The sequence below is a fragment of the Trematomus bernacchii genome, unplaced genomic scaffold (genome assembly GCF_902827165.1).
Source record: "Trematomus bernacchii unplaced genomic scaffold, fTreBer1.1, whole genome shotgun sequence".
Taxonomy (NCBI): Eukaryota; Metazoa; Chordata; class Actinopteri; order Perciformes; family Nototheniidae; genus Trematomus; species Trematomus bernacchii.
Window position 1 is genome coordinate 65,736 of NW_022987800.1, and position 19,733 is coordinate 85,468.

A 19,733-nucleotide genomic window follows, 5' to 3' on the forward strand; every position below is an offset into this window, starting at 1 on the left:
CAGAAGGCTTCAGTAGAAGCTGCTGGGAGTCCCAGCAGCTTCTACTGAAGCCAGTCCCCAACTCCGGGGACTTCCGGCCGGGGACTCCGGGTGGCAGTATACGCCGTGAAGTGGTTTGCGGCCTGCCAGTAAACCCAAAGCAGAAGAAGAAGAAGTGACGTCAGCGGCTTCATTTGCGTAATCTTCCCTCAGGGAATTTATTCCGGTGTGAACGCGATCTGCTCTTTAGTTCCATGGGGGAACTAAGTGCTGGGAACTAAGTGCTGGGAACTAAGTACGGCAAAGTACTTGGTGTGAAAGCGCTATTGTACTATGTTTGGAGGAATATTGCTGTAGGCTGGTTGAATATCTTCTGCTGATTCTTCAGAGTCCAAGGCTTTCACAACAGTGTCTGCGAACACACTTGACGCACTTGTGGTCAGAACCTGGCCTGCGAGTTTGTTTTGCTCTCATGGCACAGAGTCACGGCCCGAACAAATTCCCTGGAAATTTGCTTTTTCAGTTGACACGCTCTGGTTTTAACTTCTCGTTGAACCCACGCTCTGGATTTCCACCTGTTTTTTTTTCTTCTTTTTCTTTCAAACTGGCTGGTTTTCATGGAATCGGTCCGACTCTGCATGAAATGCCAGGAGCCTTCGGTATGTGCTGAAATCATCTCAGGCTGTTTCTCTTTTCTCCTTCTTGTTGGTGAGGCCCAGGCTGTCCAGTTGGAGTTTGACTGATTTGTGGTTCATCTGGTTACATTTTCTCTCTGTACATGAACCAGACTGTCTCATACGTTTGTTTGTGTTAATGCAACTCCTAGACAGCAGTGGGTTCAGGAAATATAAGGAACATATGTCCATCTGAACGCACTGATGTTTGTCTGTTAGCCTCTCTGTGTCCTATCTCTAGGGAGATTGATTTCAGTCTGTCCTCCACTTTGATCCAGACTGAAATACCTCAATAAATATCGGACAGATTGCCATGAAATGTGATGGATGAATCCCAATGACTTTGGTGATTCTTTCACTTCTCCTTTAACACCACTCTGAGGTTCACATTTGTGGTTTAAGCATCTCTCTGTGTCAAAGAAAATCTTGTATTTGAGGATAATATTGACAGAGCTTTGGAGTAATGAAACCTTTAAGCTGTCTGCAAGCTACACAGTTAGTTACATGGATAAACATCTTTAAGATATTATCTTTTACATATTTAGACATAAAAAAAAAGTCTTTCACATATACCTTTTATCCAATGCGACTTACAAACACTTCAATACCGTAGACTACGTGCCTACAAGAGCTATTTGGGGTCAAGTATCTTGCTGAAGGACACTTTGACCCACTGAGACACAATTTAGTAGCAATGGCTTGTTCTGTGATTGGTGCGATTATATTACAGCATCATGTGTCGTTAACGTTATAATCTCATCTTTAATATCACAATCCAAACTATATAAATAACCCTAACTATTCTTATGGAGCGCAAAGCAACATTTGGGTTGGCATGCATGTGGAAAACGAAAATGTGGGGTCTTAGGCCCCAGCTCCACGGGAACCCATACGGCAAAACGCATCGGAGTAACGCAAATGCAACCGCAAAAAACCTTCCGCCCACACGCAATATACACCGGATTGTGTCAAGCTCCACGAGACGGCTCCGTTTACATCCAACCGCTGGAAAAGCTGCAGTACATGTACGTGGCGCTGTAACTTCCTCCACAAAAGCAGCAACTTCCTCCACAAAAGCAGCGAAGAAGAATGGTTGTCATGGCTGCACTTCTGTTTATTCTCCGCGGTGGGGGCGGAGGGAACCGCGCAGAGTTTTTCGCCGGTCAATGTGTGTTAAAGTTTAAATCTTCATGCTTCCTCATGCAGCAGCTGATCCAGTAAGTAAACCCGACAGTAAAAATAAACATATTTATAACTAGTTTAGGTAGTTTGAGAGGTAATTAAAATAGCTAAGGGTGGTGATCTGACTTGAAGTGTGTGTTTTGCTCTCGCTGCTTCACAGCCGGAGGAGCTGCGTGTCTCCGTCCTGTCAGATTAGACTTCACTCGCGTTTATGTTCATATCGAGATAAAGATAAATAATCTGAATTCAGTGTGCAGTGTACTTTTGCGGGGGTGAGCAGCAGAGGTGGGGAGAGGCGGGGAGAGGCGGGGAGAGGCGGGGCTATGAAACGGATGACCGTATAGGCGACCCCACGGCCCCGTTGGACCCCCCAGAGCGCTCCGTTCCCAGATCTATCCACCTTTGGACCCGTTGTCGTTTGCGGGGTCTGTTTCTACGTTTCTGTTACGGCGTCGTCGAGCTTAAAGGGCTATACGCATGAGAAATATGCGGATTCAACCCGTTTTCGTCCCCGTGGAGCCTAGGCCTTAGATCCATGTCAAGGGACGGCAAACTCGTCTGTAATTATGGATTTGCAATGCACTCGTGCTGAGAGGGTGATCATGTCGCTCCTCAAGAAAAAATGTAACCGCAGTGTGCAGATTCTACAGATAATATTTATATCATCTTAGTTCTGGTAGAACAAAATCGCCTTCAAAACAATCGTTGGTTCAATCATCCCTTTAATCATGGACATGCCATCCAATTGCCAATCAGTACAAGCCTAATTTAAATATGGTTTATGTTTAACCACAAAGGGTAATTGGTGGTCAGTGTCAGGAGTCTTTTCCACTGTTTTCAATCAATTGAATTTCTTTTAAGTAGGGATCTCAGAAAGCCTGTGTTAATATTCATTACCAGTCAGTTTCACAATCCAACTCTTCAAAGTCCAAATGTTCCAGTAAAGCAGCTGCGATCTTTAAAAAAGAGACAGAGTAGAGAGTGTTCTCTGGCGCTGTGCTGCAGTGACTGTGTGCAGATGTGTGGGATTAAAGTGTGGCTGTGAATAAGAAATAATTCCACAAGTTGTCATATTGATTGCAGCGCTGTGATGTCTAGTTTTTTACAGAGTACGGACCCGACTACTCGCTGGAGATCAGCCCAAGCTGTCGACCAGACCGAAACGACAGCAAACACCTGGACACGGTCATCAGCACCATCAAAGGTGTGTGTGTGTGTGTGTGTGTGGGGGGATGCACAGGTGTGTGTCGTAGAAGGTAAACAGGTGTGTGTGTGAACCCTGGTTCAACTAAAGCCTTTTGTCTCTGCGTGGCTCTTTGTATGTGTGGTTTCATGTGTCTGTTCTTGTTTCTATACGTCTCTGTGTGGGATGAAAGTATGACTTGTTCTTCTGCTTCTCTTTTCCCCCTTCCCTGTGGCTCTTAACATCTTTGTGTGTGTGTGTGTGTGTGTGTGTGTGTGTGTGTGTGTATATGCCGATGATGACCCCACTGTATTGCCCGCAAACTCAGTGAGAGTCTGGGTCTTCATACATGTGGTATTTCTTCATTTCTGCATCTTTTCTCTCTTTATATTTGTTTAAATCAGTGTGTCTGCTGCACCCAGGAGACTCTGAGGCGGGGTGAAACTGAGGGGGAAAGTTGAGAGTCGGGGAGGATTATTGTAATGAGGGCGAGGTCAGGGAAAAAGCGTCTAAGAGTCGGGGTCATTTTCCGAACGTTACGCTGTTTGCAGCCGTGTTTCCCAGACCTGAATTTGATCACTCGTTGAATGTTGTTGTGTGGAAGTGTTAACCACAGAGCGCCTCCTTCCTTTCCCTTTGTCAGTGAAATGTAATATTTGACGCAGCATTTATCCATTAATTCCCTGTTTCTGATAGAAAGTCTGAATACAAATGTCCTAAATCTGGTCACATCACCGTGATTCGTGAGGGAAACTTATGTTAAAAAATGTAGCACTATAATTTATTTTGTACTATATTAAAATAACCTCAAAGACGATGCTTTTTTAAAGCTATTTTTAATGCTCTCTTCATCAAATAAGCAGCAAAACACTTCAGGTTCAGGTTCTTTATTTGTACCCGTAGGTAGATTTTGTTTGCAGAGGGATCCATCCTGACACTAAAAACAAACACAAACAACAGACGCATCTCTAATAAAAGGACTAATAAAAAGTACAAGTACACCCTGCTCCGTCAAATCTCAAAAATATTTAAAACACTAGTACAAACATGGACATTCAAAATTCATAATTAAATAAATAAATAAAAATAGGCATCTGTGTGACACTCCTATGATGTGTTAATTTGTGCAATAGCTGCTGGGATAAAACTGTTTTTATACCGCTTCGTTCTACTCTTTGGGACAAGTAACCTCCGGCCCGAAGGAAAAAGCTTAAATGATGAGTGCAGAGGGTGGGAGTCATCGTCTAAAGGTCCTTACACACAAACTGACACCAAAGAACACGTCCCGACGGAAAGTCGCCTCACGTCGCCTCACGTCTCCTGCGTCTTGGCCAACAGTCGCACTGGAACACACCGCAAAGACTTCAGCCGACGGCCAAGAAGCACGTACGAACTGCGCATGCGTGAGTGGCAATAACTCTCCTTACCAGCAGGCGGCGGTAGTGTGTATTCGTCATTCAAAAGAGGCAACAACCGGAAGACAGACTGCGTGATACACCGAGAGAAGAAGAACAGACTGCGTGATATAAACAAACAACAAATAGCGTGTGCGTTCCATTTTCACTCTACAGCGAGAAGCTCATGGGGCTTTCCCAAACCTGTGTCGAGAGCTGGAGTTAAATGAAATCTCACATTTGCCTTCTTAATAGTTTGTTTGGGTCCCTCACTTCCGTTTCGCTTCTCATGCACTGATTCGCTAAGCTGAATAGCCAATCAGAGTGATTTCTTTAGCCGATAGCCTCTCAACATGTTGAATCGGCGGCGGTAGGTGTCGGCACGGCCGAAAAGACACGACGGTGCGGGACACACCAAGACACACCAATCTGAGTAGGGCGACACGACGCTCATCGACGGCCCGACATCTATCGACGCCGAAAATTGGCTTGGTGTGTAAGGGACTTAATATGGAGCTGGATAACCGCTGTAACTGCCTGAGGTACAGGGTCTCCAGGTTTAGCTGTGGCTCACCAATCAGTCTGCTGGACCCCTTTACGATCTGACTCAGAGAGTTTCTGCTCTTTAAAGTCAGGTTACCAAACCATGACATTAAGGAAAAAGACAGACTTGACTCGATAAAACATGATCATCATGGTTTTGCAACATTAAAATAGGACAGTTTCCTAAGACAGTACAAACGCTGGTAAAAGAATACGCACACAAGTTACCCAAACGCCTGCCCAAACAGGAATGTCTTTAAAAGACATTAATTAATCCATTTAGTCCCTCACTAAGTCAGTTGTAATCGGTATTCCCTGGAGCTCGTTTGATTTCTTCTTCAAACTGTGATGCCTTTAGACTCACTTGGTGTCAGTTTTTCCATTAAATTGATCATTTTCTCACCGTCTAAACTACAAGATGCTCCAGGAGCTGATGTTGTTTTCCAGTGTAGGGTTAATGAACTACAACCTTATAACTTAAAATTGGTATTGTTGACAAAACCCTGTTGGATGTAGTAGCATTTAATCTGAACAGCATTACGTCCTCTGCTCTGAGAAACTGCAGATCACATCCAATCAGGGCAACAGGAGTTAATTCACCCCAAATCACTTTGGTCTGTTGGCTCGCATGAAATCATCAGAACCAGAGAGGGTAGGGAGTATCGCTGCTTTCCACTCATACGGCTTTTATTAGAGGAACCGGTGGACGAACTGATGGATGGAGAGAATAAAAAAAAGAGTTAGAAATTAAACGCAGACAAGCCAAAGATGGAGAGAAATGTGTGTTTGGCTGCAGACCTGATTCCGCCTATAAGGGTGTACATGTACTGGATTTATAGTTATTGTGAATATGTATTGATTTTACAGCTTTTCCCCCTCCTTTCTTCTCTGTCTTCCATTGAAGTTTGAGTCCTGCGTTCAACCCGTCACATCTGTTCAGTGTCCTCTCTCGTTCTCTCTGTCTTTTCTTTCATGTCTCTTCTACCAACCTCTACTCTAAAACCCTTTTTCTTTTTGACAGTTTCAAAGCTTCACCACACAACAAGCAGACACCAAAACCACCGAGAAGAGAGCGCATTAAAATGTAAAATATCGAGGCATTTTGTCTCTGTCTCTGATTAAAGACGGACCCACATGTCTGCTGAGTTAACATGCACACACACGAATAAGAATAGGCCATAACACACACACACACACCTCGAAGCTAACTTATCCAAATGACATCATCGCGTTGGATAAGTGTTTCTCTGCTTTGCTGCCTATAAACACTGGTTTCCATGAGAAACTGTGCTGTGTGTGTGTGTGTGTGTGTGTGTGTGTGTGTGTGTGTGTGTGTGTGTGTGTGTGTGTGTGTGTGTGGTGTGTGGGTGTGTGTGTGTGTGTGTGGTGTGTGTGTGTGTGTGTGTGTGTGTGTGTGTGTGTGTGTGTGTGTGTGTGTGTGTGTGTGTGTGTGTTGTGTGTGGTTCTGTGTGGTGTGTGTTTGTGTGTGTGTGTTGTGTGTGTGTGTGTGTGTGTGTGTGTGTGTGTGTGTGTGTGTGTGTGTGTGTTGTGTGTGTGTGTGTGTGTGTGTGTGTGTGTGTGTGTGTTGTGTGTGTGTGTGTGTGTGTTGTGATGTGTGTGTAGTGTGTGTGTGTGATTGTGTGTGTGTGTGTGTGTTGTGTGTGTGTGTGTGTGTGTGTGTGTGTGTGTGTTTGTGTTGTGTGTGTGTGTGTGTGTGTGTGACTCTCCAGAATCCCTTTCTTTCTCATTGTAATTAAGCATGTGTTGTGACACAACCCCTTTATGTTTAACTAACACTGTACACATGTGTCATGCAGCTATTTTGTACCAACAGGAAACAATAAAAGGCAGGCGTGCCATTTATTTAGTTGCACAAGAAATCATCTTGATTGGTTGACGACTTTATTTATGGTGCAAAAACTCAGATTTTTTTAATAGGGTTAGCTATTCATTAAAAATCCCTGTGAAGTAACTCAACTATAACTATTAACATGTTTTTAAGCCATTTTATTCCTTTTTCTTCACCAAATAAGCAGCAACACACTTGATAAAAATGTTCGATTTGATTGCTTGACGACTTTTTTTTGTTGTTTTTTTTTAAATGGGACCGTGTTTTGTGTGAAAGTATTCACGAGAAAACAACAGTTGAAAAATGACAGTTAAATGCGAAATAATCCCAATAAAAAAGAGAACTTGTGAATAAAAGCCATAAGCTTTACAGCCCTTAATGTCCCGAGACTCAGCTGTGTGTTGAGTTAAATAATAATAATAATGTCAGCACATATTCATTAAAATCACAAACTACTCGGCAGTAAATCAAGTAAAAACAACAGTTTGAAGAGTTTTATAGCTATATTTCCAACATTTGTCGACATATTTGACTGTTGGAACGCAGTGGCGCCGAGCCGTGACTTTTATACCTAGGCCCTCTAACCCCCACCCCTTCCCTCGAGAAGAAAAGAGTTATTACGTCACAGCGTATACTTCAGCGGAATATCAAAACAACGGCCCGGGGTGCAAAACGCATCACTGAAAGCGACCCTCTACCACACAAAACAACACCTGTGAACCCAATTTGCGTTCTTTGACATTGAAAATGATATTGCATTGTGTTTGTTACTTTCGTTGCAGTTGTATGTCTTAAGTGTAATTTGGCATGCTTTTATTTTGAAGGCGAGTTTACGCTGTTGACAGGAAGTTGTTGTTGCTATGGAAACAAGAACAGATTCACAGCGGGCGGAACTTGTCATAAAGTCCGCGATAATAAAACCCACCCATTTAGAGGGAAGATATGATTGGTCAATTGTACTGTCATTTGACATTACTCTCTCGTTCAGTTACTATAGCGGGCCCTCTGTGAATTCACAGCAGGACCAATCAGCTCCTGTCTTCACCTCGCAGAGACGGCTTCTTTCATTTAACCCTTCACATTCAAACAGAAACTGAATAGGCAGATTCGAACGATTTATTTATTTGGAAATGTTATTTTAAATACAATTAAATCAAGTTATTTTGGTAAAACTAATGAAAAATATAACTAAAAGAATATTTTAAAATATATATATATATATTTTTTTAATATTATTTTGTAGAATATCTTAGACCCTCAGAGCCCTGACGGCTCGCCACTGTTGGAACGTCACCAAACAGCCTTTTTACTACAAAGTCATTAAATCAACATCACAACATGTTGGGTTTTGTGAAAGTTGCTCCATTTTAGAATGATATCAAATGTAACAATAACCTGCACTAACAAATGTTTCAGTAATAATAAAAACATCTTTCTCTCACACTTTAGAAAACGTTTTCCCTTCTGTTATTTTCCCAATATAAATTATAATAAACATTGTGCAAGGCATTTAAATATAAGTCGTAATGGGCTTTTCTAGTGATTCCTATTTCAAGGATTACTCAGTGTTTCCAATTGTTTCCCGTTCGTTCACACTGAGGCTTGTTAAGCGGGCGTGTCAATTAAAAATCTATTTTCTTTATTTATTTTTTTATGGCTGATTGTCAGAGGCAGCAGCTGTCTGCCTGCATTCACTGCTCTGTGTTTACGAGGCTCTGGTAGCGTGATTTCCCAGGAGGCTGGTGTGTGTGTGTGTGTGTGTGTGTGGTGTGGGTGTGTGTGTGGCTTCATCAGTGAGAAGTTAGTGTGTGTATAAACCACCAGCCTTTCTGTGGGACTGTGTGTGTGTCAACAGGGAAATATTGCAGCATCTTTACATCCTGCTACTCGTGCTCGTTAATTCTACCCTGTGCTGAAGCTGCTTGTCACACACACACACACACACACACACACACACACACACACACACACACACACAATGAAGTTATTCACATTCACAGAAAGATATACAACTGATTCAAGTAATGAAACTTGGTCAAAGAAGAAATATATACACAATCAAACTCGAACAAGAGACATAAGGACACACACACACACACACACACACACACACACACACACACACACACACCTGCAGTGTAATACCCACCCACACATGCTGTGATGGATGAACGTTTGCAGGTAGTAAATATCCGAGGCCTCCGTGGACGCTCGTCACTTTACCAGAATTTACCGTCTACATCTGTTAATGGAAAAAGGAGAAGACGCAGATGGATGTAGAGAGGGAGATCTGATGGGTGGGTGGGGGGGGGAGTTAACCTGCAATGCGTTCATATTTTTGTTAAATATATACGAAAATAGTCATGATTGTTTAGTTGGTTCCCCTTAACGCTGTGGAGAAACCGTCGCCGCTAAAGACTTAGTCAGAAACTTCTCTGTCCTGTTTATTTATAAAGATATAACCCAGTGTGACTCACTTGGAGCTTAAACTGTCTTTGTTATTGTGATTTACAGTAATCCCTGTCTGAATATGAGTAAGTTTGTTATGTAGAAACGGGAAATTCTCAACCTAAAAAGAAGAAATGACTGTGCTGAGGCAGTCTCAACAAAAATAAAGACAATTCAGGATTCGCTGCTTTGCGTTGTCGTGGAAAGTACAGTATTAGGCCAGGATTAGACACACATTTGAGCTGAATTTAAAACGTAAAGTCTGTATTTGTGAAGATTTGGCATGAAAATCAGTCTGGGAAGTTCAGTTTGAGTTAAGTAGTGCTTCAAGATTAGGAGGACGTGAAAACGAGAACACATTTTGTGGCGAAACTTGGGCGAGGACATCAACATAAAAGTAAAATAACAAGTTGGTTTCATGCTGTTTTTAGCAGCTGAAGAGTTGAAATAGACTGAGCTGCCGGCCACAGCTAAAAAAGGTTTGAGACTTAAGTGATGCGTAATCCATAAAATAAATGTTTATCAAACGCCAACACACCCCACAAAGCTCCACAACACCGTGAGGAACAGTCTCACCCCTGTGAATCACGGCAGTCATTTTCATCCTCGCGGTACAACGAGAGGTTTAAGTTTTTATCCAGATGAGCCTGTGGTTTGTCGGGGGTGTCACTACGTCATGTGGCTTTGTTAAAATAAATCCGGAGGCTTTCGTCAGTCTGTAGGCAAACTTGAGCTCGTTTTGTGTCGTTTAAAGACTTTCTGGGTGTAGAAATCTTAACCTCTTGCTTGTCTTGAGTGAGTGGTGCAGGAATGAGTCCGAAAACCCGGGAATGAGTCAGCTTTTAAAACTTGGTTCCCTCCTCTTTGAGTCAAAGTTTTTGGGATTTTGTTGTTGCTCAAGTGCCTTAAAAACCTAAGATAAAGACTTTCTATGGCATAAATACGTCAGTTAATACCCAACTGGTACATTTTAAAAACGGTAGTTGCTAAAAAGCTGCTTAACGTGAAGACTTAATGTAATCATGCCGAACATTAGCCGCCTTTAGCTTAGCGGTGGCGACGTGAAGTCATGTGACCGTGCTGTAGTTCCTTTATAGCCCAACATTAGCCACCTTTAGCTTAGCGGTGGTGAAGTCATGTGACCGTGCTGTAGTTCCTTTATAGCCCAACATTAGCCACCTTTAGCTTAGCGGTGGTGACGTGAAGTCATGTGACCGTGCTGTAGTTCCTTTATAGCCCAGCATTAGCCACCTTTAGCTTAGCGGTGGTGACGTGAAGTCATGTGACCGTGCTGTAGTTCCTTTATAGCCCAGCATTAGCCACCTTTAGCTTAGCGGTGGTGACGTGAAGTCATGTGACCGTGCTGTAGTTCCTTTATAGCCCAGCATTAGCCACCTTTAGCTTAGCGGTGGTGACGTGAAGTCATGTGACCGTGCTGTAGTTCCTTTATAGCCCAACATTAGCCACCTTTAGCTTAGCGGTGGTGACGTGAAGTCATGTGACCGTGCTGTAGTTCCTTTATAGCCCAGCATTAGCCACCTTTAGCTTAGCGGTGGTGACGTGAAGTCATGTGACCGTGCTGTAGTTCCTTTATAGCCCAGCATTAGCCACCTTTAGCTTAGCGGTGGTGACGTGAAGTCATGTGACCGTGCTGTAGTTCCTTTATAGCCCAGCATTAGCCACCTTTAGCTTAGCGGTGGTGACGTGAAGTCATGTACCGTGCTGTAGTTCCTTTATAGCCCAACATTAGCCACCTTTAGCTTAGCGGTGGTGACGTGAAGTCATGTGACCGTGCTGTAGTTCCTTTATAGCTCAACATTAGCCACCTTTAGCTTAGCGGTGGTGACGTGAAGTCATGTGACCGTGCTGTAGTTCCTTTATAGCCCAGCATTAGCCAGCTTTAGCTTAGCGGTGGTGACGTGAAGTCATGTGACCGTGCTGTAGTTCCTTTATAGCCCAACATTAGCCGCCTTTAGCTTAGCGGTGGTGACGTGAAGTCATGTGACCGTGCTGTAGTTCCTTTATAGCCCAGCATTAGCCACCTTTAGCTTAGCGGTGGTGACGTGAAGTCATGTGACCGTGCTGTAGTTCCTTTATAGCCCAACATTAGCCACCTTTAGCTTAGCATTGGTGACGTGAAGTCATGTGACCGTGCGGTAGTTCCTTTATAGGCTAACGTTAGCTTTTTACTTCTGGCAATTGCATTTATGCTTCAAATGCCATAAAGTGTTTGTGTAGATGTTCCTGCTGGACAAAACGTGGAAGTAGCACACAGGACTTATTTTCTGGTATATTCCGAAATCCAATGGAAAAATCCCATTGGCTTTTTGTCGAGGTAGCCCTTGTGATGCTATCTTCAAGTCTACAAAATTACTCTTTTACTGCTCCACTCTATTCAAGATTCAAGGCTTGATTGTCATGTGCACAGTAGCTGCCGTGTAGATATGGCAATGAAAAACTTAACTAGGAACCAGCAGTGTAATGTAGCTTTAAATGAAGTCACTAGTGGCGTCACCATCTCTGAGATACAGAGGGTTCAGCATCCGGAGGAAAAACACATGGAAGCATTACAAAACAACAGTTGAGTTTCTCCTTGATAGAGCTGCTGTTGTTGTTGTTGTTGTTGTCCCTGCAGCAAAACATGACTCCACTGACAGCTCCACAATGGCCAACAAACAGGACATCCTCCCTCACAATGACTCATCCCGTGTGTGTGTGTGTGTGTGTGTGTGTGTGTGTGTGTGTGTGTGTGTGTGTGTGTGGTGTGTGTGTGTGTGTGTGTGTGTGTGTGTGTGTGTGTGTGTGTGTGTGTGTGTGTGTGTGTGTGTGTGTGTGTGTGTGTGTGTGTGTGTGTGTGTGTGTGTGCGTGTGTGTGTGTGTGTGTGTGTGTGTGTGTGTGTGTGTGTGTGTGTGTGTGTGTGTGTGTGTGTGTGTGTGTGTGTGTGTGTGTGTGTGTGTGTGTGTGTGTGTGTGTGTGTGTGTGTGTGTGTGTGTGTGTGTACTTTCCCCCAATCAGGCAATTTAACATAACAAAGGACAAACAAAGCATCATTGTTTGCAGTGTAACGTATAAAGTAAACTGGCGACTAGACTTTATAATGCAGCCATTGTGTCAAAACAATGTGTGTGTGTGTGTGTGTGTGTGAGACGTGGAAACCAATCTGTGTCTTCATGCAAATAAACTGGCAGTGTTGCTTAACGTTGTAATTTCCATATCGATCCCCGCTTTGCATGCTTTTATTTCCTCGTCAGCGACCAGGCTTACCTCGGCCAGATGTTATTTAGCATTTTCATTGGGAAGTGTGTGTGTGTTTCTGCTTCCATCTTTGCTCTCCTGTTGTCTAATGTGTGTGTTTAGCCTCCGTTTGCACCCCACTTATGTGATGATTTGGTGTTATTATGAATGTGTTCACCCCCCCCCCCCCCCCCTTCCTCATTTTTCTCTCTTTTCTCTTGTTTACAGGGAATTTGAAGAATGTGGTTTAGGAGCCGGCAGCCTCCTCCACACCCACACACACACACACACACACACACACACACACACACACACACACACACACACACACACACACACACACACCCACCCACACACTCCATGTTTCCTAACCAGGGCGATGCTCGGCGGCCTTAATGAAGACAATATGGAGACGGACCCCTTCGGCCCCGAGGCATGAAGGCAGGATAAATAGAGCAAGAGAGGGGTTTGGGAAACATTAGCTGAGTGTTTCCAGGGGGAAACAGTTTAATAAGAGGGGGGGGGGGGGTGATGTGGTTGCTGTACAGTGTTTGTAATTCTTTTGTTTGTTGGAAAAAGGTGTGTGTGTGTGTGAATGAGAGTTCACTCAATCGTTTTGTTGGTATCGGGGGATGCGTTTGTGTACATCCCGTCAGTGGGATATTTTACACTGAATGGAAAACCAGATTTCTTCAGGTGTCATGTTTCACGTTCACCCTGGTGCTGCTGCTGTGATTTCACCCCCCCCCCCCACCCCCCGAGGACACATAAGCTCTAAAACAGACACAAAAGCCCAACAGTGCGGTTTCCCCCAAACGTCTCGTTAAAAAAAAAAAAAAAAACCTGAGCGAGTCCGGAAAGTCCAGAAAAAAGTACTTTTTGAAATGAATTGAGAAACTTGGAGAGTAAACAACGTCTGGAAAAGAAAAAAGACACGTTGGTGAAGTTAGCCACATTTGTTTAGACCCTTGGGCAAAACCTGTAAATGAAACATCTGGACAGCGTTTGTCTCTCTGTGAAAAACACACTTTCCCTGAACATCTTCCAAAGATTTCATCAACTTCAAGAAGGTTTTTAGATGAAACATTAACGAGTTAGAAGAAGGTGAAATCAATTCAAATATGGCCGCTGCAGAAGATTTAATCTTTTACAACTCTTGAAATATTTAATATGTTCTTCTCAGCCGTAGCGTCACATGTCCTCAGTGCCAGATGATCAAAAGCCAGTCTGTCGTATAAATAGTTCCTCTGTTAAGAAACAAACAAGATGTTCCCTTTTTAATGTCGCTATACTCTCCCTAAATACACAGTTTGGGAAACATAAAATCCCCCCAGCTGTCGATGTGAGTCACATTTCACAGCTGCATGTTACTGTGGACAAACAAGTGACACCGAAATGTTTTTGAAATTGACATTGCACTCTGAAAGGTTGAATAACTAGGGCCAAATTGCGTTCCTTTTGGACCATAGAAAAAGTGGTTTTACACAAAGAAATCCAACTCAAGGTCCACTGTGGATCTTGTTTAGGAACTTTCAACTGCATATTATGGTTTTGCCTAGCTCCAAACTTCCATTAGTGAAATTGTGGTAGCTAAAAACATTCTTCAGACATTATAATCGTTCAATATTCCTTTTTATTCTTGACGATTTTCCCAAAAATGGCAAAAGAACAGGAAAATTCTCCCTTATTACATTTCAAAATGGCGTCTTAGTGAAAATAACACGTTTAAACCTGAGTCACTTTCTTCTACTACATTGTTTAATTGTCAATATCCTGTATGTATGTTACGTTACACAAGACTGACTGTCATTTGACCAAAAATCTTCAAATATGGAAACATTTTAGCATAAAGTTAACTTGTGAAATTGTTGGAAATCGTAAAGAAAATGTGTTTAATTGTTATATTCATGCATTTGTTTTTTCTTTTTTTCTTTTTTAAACTTGTTGGCATGTGTTAAAGTGTACATACAAGGAGCGTTTGTTGAAATAAAAGCCAGGAGAGCATGTTGTTGTCATGTGAGCGGTGATTTATGTGTGTGTCGCTTTAATGGAGAGCGTTTGAAAGGGGAACCACAAATGTCGGGCCGTTTCCTTCAGAAGTGATGTTCCCTAAATGAATGGCCCCTGGAAAGTGTGTGTGTGTGTGTGTGTGTGTGTGTGTGTGTGTGTGTGTGTGTGTGTGTGTGTGTGTGTGTGTGTGTGTGTGTGTGTGTGGTGTGTGTGTGTGTGTGTGTGTGTGTGTGTGTGTGTGGTGTGTGTGTGTGTGTGTGTGTGTGTGTGTGTGTGTGTGTGTGTGTGTGTGTGTGTGTGTGTGTGTGTGTGTGTGTGTGTGTGTGTGTGTGTGTGTGTGTGTGTGTGTCCTGTGATCTTTATGAACACTGCTGCGGTCACCTCGGCGGTTTGAGCCCAACGTAGCCGAAGCAAATGAAACTCATTACAGCGTTTACGAGTTTGGAAAAGGAGAGACGATTGAAATTCTATCTCATAAACTGGGAGCAGGATGGGGGGGTTTACATTGCAACGAGTGGGGGGGGGGGGGGGGGGAGGAGGGAGACTTTGTGTGTGTTTATGTAGTTTTTCTGTTTCTGTTTAAGGATGGATATGTAGCCAACATTTTTTTTTTTAAATACGTGACACCCCAAAAAATTAGCTTTGAAAGAGATTGTTGTCATCTTTCTGATATCAGGAGGCATGTGGCGTAGTGGGTTAGTGCGTAGGTGTTCGGATCAGGGGGTCACAGGTTCAAACCCCACTGCAGTCAGCATGTCGTTGTGTCCCTGAGACACTTCACCCCAAATTGCTCCTGTGGGCATTGTCCACAGTATTGAGTATGTAAGTCGCTTTGGATAAAAGCGTCTAACATGTAATATCAAAACATTCCCATGTCAGTCGTCTCGTACAACAAATTATAATCGAATAGGAATATTATGATGTATCGGCACAGTATCTCTCAAAAATAATGTACCTCCTATGTATTCATTGAAGTACTTATTTTACAGTGAAGTGGAGAAGTACAAATGTACAAATCAGAGTTTATTTCGTCCCACAAACCTCCTAATTTCCACATTTTGACAAACTTTAATCAAGTGTGTAGTTACCTAACCATAACCACAATCCTCCCCTACCTTTAACTATACATGACTTGCCTTACATGCATTGTAGGAAAATAGATTCAGCATTGAACGTAAGTCAGGGTTTTGCAGATTCGTCTAAAATCAATGTTTTTGTCTGGCAATAGGAGTGTATGTTCTAACCAATAAACCCCCCGAACATGAGCTACTTGGAAACCTAAAACCACTTTGATCTGCACTAATAAACTGATATAATGACAGGAAAGTAGTACACAGAACTTTTAGATTATGTCCCAGGTCATAGAAAGTGTCTTCGACCACGTCCAGAGGCTAAAATGTTTCTGAAAGGCCACACACAGACGAGACAAAGCCTGAGTCTGTACTCTTGGAAATGACAGAGCAGTTGAGTAATGAATGTAAAAAAGAGAGCTTGTTAAAAGTTATATCCTTGCCTACTTTCACACCTCTGCACATGTTGGGAAGCAGATGGGATGGTCGGTTTCGGTAAAAACTACACGTAATAGTCGGATTCATTCCTTTCTAATCAGGACACTGAAGTGTTTTAGACGCTTTGAAGACAATCTGACGAGTTTTGTTGGATAAACGTAACATTTTTGTACTAAACCAAGCGGGCAAAATGTACCAATTACTCTTAACGCAAGTTTGCAGCAAGAATTTGGGGTAGAAACATAATAATTAACTGATTTAAAAGGCTATAAAACACCTTATTATGTCTTGAATGTTCAATAGAGACTTGAATCCCTTTGTGTTTAGTGAGAACACAAATAGGTACAGAAGTTGATCACCTGATGCCTTAGCGGCCTGTCCACACGGCTGCGTGCGTTGAAGCTTCAACGCTTCTTCCCATTCACTTTGAATGGGGTGATGTCACGCTTTGCCGAACTGCATTGTGGTTCCGTGGCTTCGCTTTGCTCGCGTTGCTCGCTTCAAAAGTTGAGAAAAGTTCAACTTTTGAAGCTTCGACGGAAGCGTCAGCCAATCAAATCATATGCCAGTACAAGCTCTAGCCAATCAAACCATGTGCTTGTGTGTCCGGGGCGGCAGATTCATGTGATTGGTTGTTGGTTGAGTTTCAGACACGCCCGCCGGCAAGCTTCAACGCACGCCGCCGTGTGGACGCTGCGTAATTGTAGTGATGTGACGTTCGCGAACGATCCGATTCTTTTGAACGGCTCTTTGGTACGAACGAAGGGAACCGAGTCGTACTTGGTGAGAGCCGTTCTTTTTATCGTTGGTTCACTGCCTGCCATAAATCTACTCGCCTTTAAAGGAACTTGCTTTCCTGAATGCAAAGTTGCCGTAGATGACGGCATAACGCGTGCTGCTTGAGTAGTAGTTTGGCTGGCTGAGAGATGTAGCAAGTTATACATTTTCTGTGAGTAAAAGTAGATTCCTGGCAATACAGTCAATCATTATCCTGGTGATTATTTCGCAGATAAACCTATTAGCCCCGCCCCCTTAAAGAAAAAACGGCTCTTTTGAACGGCTCTCGGAAAGGAACGGAGCCATAAGATCCGGCTCCCTTCAAAGAGCCGTAATTCCCATCACTACTTAATTGGGAACAACTGATCCCAGATATAAAACAGTACACGCCACATCACTTTTGTCCACTTGCAGCTCTGATGTCTATGACCTAGAGACAAGATTGTAGAGATTTCTAGCTGTCCGATTCACGGAAAACAGATCTTCCACACTGTGGTGAAGAAAGCGCTGCCAGCATTGAACTGTAATTTGTATTTGGCTCAAATGTTCTTCTTCCTCACGCACGCAAATGCAGTTTGTTGAGTCCATGGAGTACAGTTCTGGATTTAGTTTCATCAGAAGATGGTGAGTTGAGGGGTTTTGTTATACTTGTATGCTCCATGGGTTTCATTAAACCGCAGTATAATACTCTTTCCCTGTGTTCATTTGACAGAACAGATGAATAATGGAGGCCAAACAAAGCACTGGTTTCATTAGGCTCTTGTTTACTGGATGTATCCCTGTTCTGGTTTCTGTTGAACACACCTTTACTTCTCCATGACAAATAAACTTTCCCAACGACTTTTATGCAAATCAGCGCCAGTGATTTGAATAGAGAGTCATCGGACCCTCGCTCATGATTACTTTAGATAAACCAAGTCCTTCCTCTTTGGATGGGTGCTAAACATTTGCATAAGCCTGTTTAAGTTTGGGGACTTTTTCCAAACCTTTGGGAATACAAAAAAAACTCTGACATATCGGAGAAATCCAGAAAAGGTTTCATCACAGTTTCCATCCACTCCGCCAAAACTAAAAAATCCAGCTTGGCAGTCAATATAATTATTTGTCCTTTTTGGATGGAAATCACAAACGGTTTGTTAGATTTGCATAACGTCTTACCAAGGGAACAAAGCAGGGGGGGGGGGGGGGGGGGGGGGCTTCGTCTCTACGTCCTCCTCCTCCTCATCAACATGTGAAGTGTCTGCGGTCAATGGCGGAGGGGATTTACTCTCACAATACAGACAGATGCCACCTTTTATCTGCTTAACGGAAGAGAGGGGCGCGTGGCACTTGTTGTTGGCGCGTAATGACGTGCTGCCTCCACACACACATGCTGAATGGACTTGTTCTTTTTTTAGTATGATGGGGCCGTGGGGGAGGGTTTTTTTTATTTTGGGGATGAATTGGAGGTTCCCCCCAACGACACTTTGGGTGATTTCTCTTTCTACTCCGAGCAGCCTTTTGTTTGTCCCGTATGAATACAAGAGGATAAATGGACCCACAGGAGAGGAGGGTTTCAGCAGATCTGGGGTTGAGCTCCTCGTGGTGACGTTTAAAACATTTAATCCAGTGACCACCGGCTGTGATCACCTCTGATATCGGATATATAGTAAAAAAGTAGATTTAAAATACTTACGTTTGCCTCCAATAATACTCTTACAGTGTGGTTTGGTGTTAAAGAGTATTGGAAATTAGATACATGTAATTGTTTGCCATAAGGAAATGGATATGTTGCACTAATGGGGAGGAAAGTAAAAGCTACAAAAGCATAACATGAAAAAAAGTTCGACATTTGACTGAATTTAGTGTGTTTATGTGACATTATTTGTTCATCTCACCATATAAACACCCCTTATGTGGGGTAATTAATGTGTATTCCGTGTATATTTTTGCAAGTATATCAAGCCTGCATTGTTTTATGACAGATTTAAATCCAGCCAAAACCACTTGTGTGACCATAACTCAACATAAGAGCACAAAAAGACTCCAAACAGGAAGTATTTTAATGAAGTGGCTGTGATGACTTCTGACATTTTTAGCACAAGTCATTGATATTAATGGTGGTCTTGGAGTTTTCCCTCATGTGACTTTGTTCTAAGAAGATGGTTTATGAGTCACAAAGTGGTACACACACACACACACACGCACACACACACACACACACACACACACACACACACACACATGACTCATATTATGTTCTAAATGCCAAACAACCTGACAAATTAAATCACAGTGCATATTCATCAGAGTCTCTAATCACACGAGGACATCTCAACAAGAACATCAACATGTTGTCATGCAAATCATTCACAGACCCCCTGTGTGTGTGTGTGTGTGTGTGTGTGTGTGTGTGTGTGTGTGTGTGTGTGTGTGTGTGTGTGTGTGTGTGTGTGTGTGTGTGTGTGTGTGTGTGTGTGTGTGTGTGTGTGTGTGTGTGTGTGTGTGTGTGTGTGTGTGTGTGTGTGTGTGCGCGCGCGCGTCCGTCCCTCTCTCTCTCCCTATCTCCCCTCTCTCGGGGTGAGCGACACAGACAAAGACTGAGTGCTCTGAAATGGTCCATTTGATTCCTGGTGGTGTTTCCTTCAGAGTGAGAAACATCTGCCCTGCGGAGCGGCTCCGTCTAAACTCTGGAGGCTGGATTCATCCAAATATCGGAGCTGGAGAGACCATGTTTTATTCCACAGAAGTCTTTTATGGCGCATTTCCACTACACGGTCGGCCTCGGCCACACTCGGTACGGCTAGGTACGGCTTGGCCGCGTTGGGCCTTAACAGGGCCGACTCACTTCATGCTGCGCTTCCATTACAGTTTAGGAACTGGGGTAGTTACTATAGTAACGCAGTGTAGGCGGAGCCGTGACGTCATCTTCAATGAGAAATCCAGAAACACAACACAGCCGTTAGCTGTGA

The 19,733-nt window shown here is 43.2% G+C and overlaps 1 protein-coding gene across 2 annotated transcripts in view; it reads left to right on the top strand.

Annotated features, from left to right (window-relative positions):
• The window catches only part of LOC117497961 (histone deacetylase 8), a 34,681-nt gene extending 20,190 nt beyond the window's left edge, over nucleotides 1–14,491 (top strand). For both annotated transcript variants that reach the window (XM_034150003.1, XM_034150004.1), the window contains exons 10-11: nucleotides 2,934–3,039; nucleotides 12,716–14,491. In XM_034150003.1, coding sequence (XP_034005894.1) covers nucleotides 2,934–3,039; nucleotides 12,716–12,738 — 129 coding nt within the window. In that variant the 3' untranslated portion in view covers nucleotides 12,739–14,491. The remainder of the gene's footprint in view (nucleotides 1–2,933; nucleotides 3,040–12,715) is intronic.
• The last annotated feature ends 5,242 nt before the right edge of the window (nucleotides 14,492–19,733 follow it).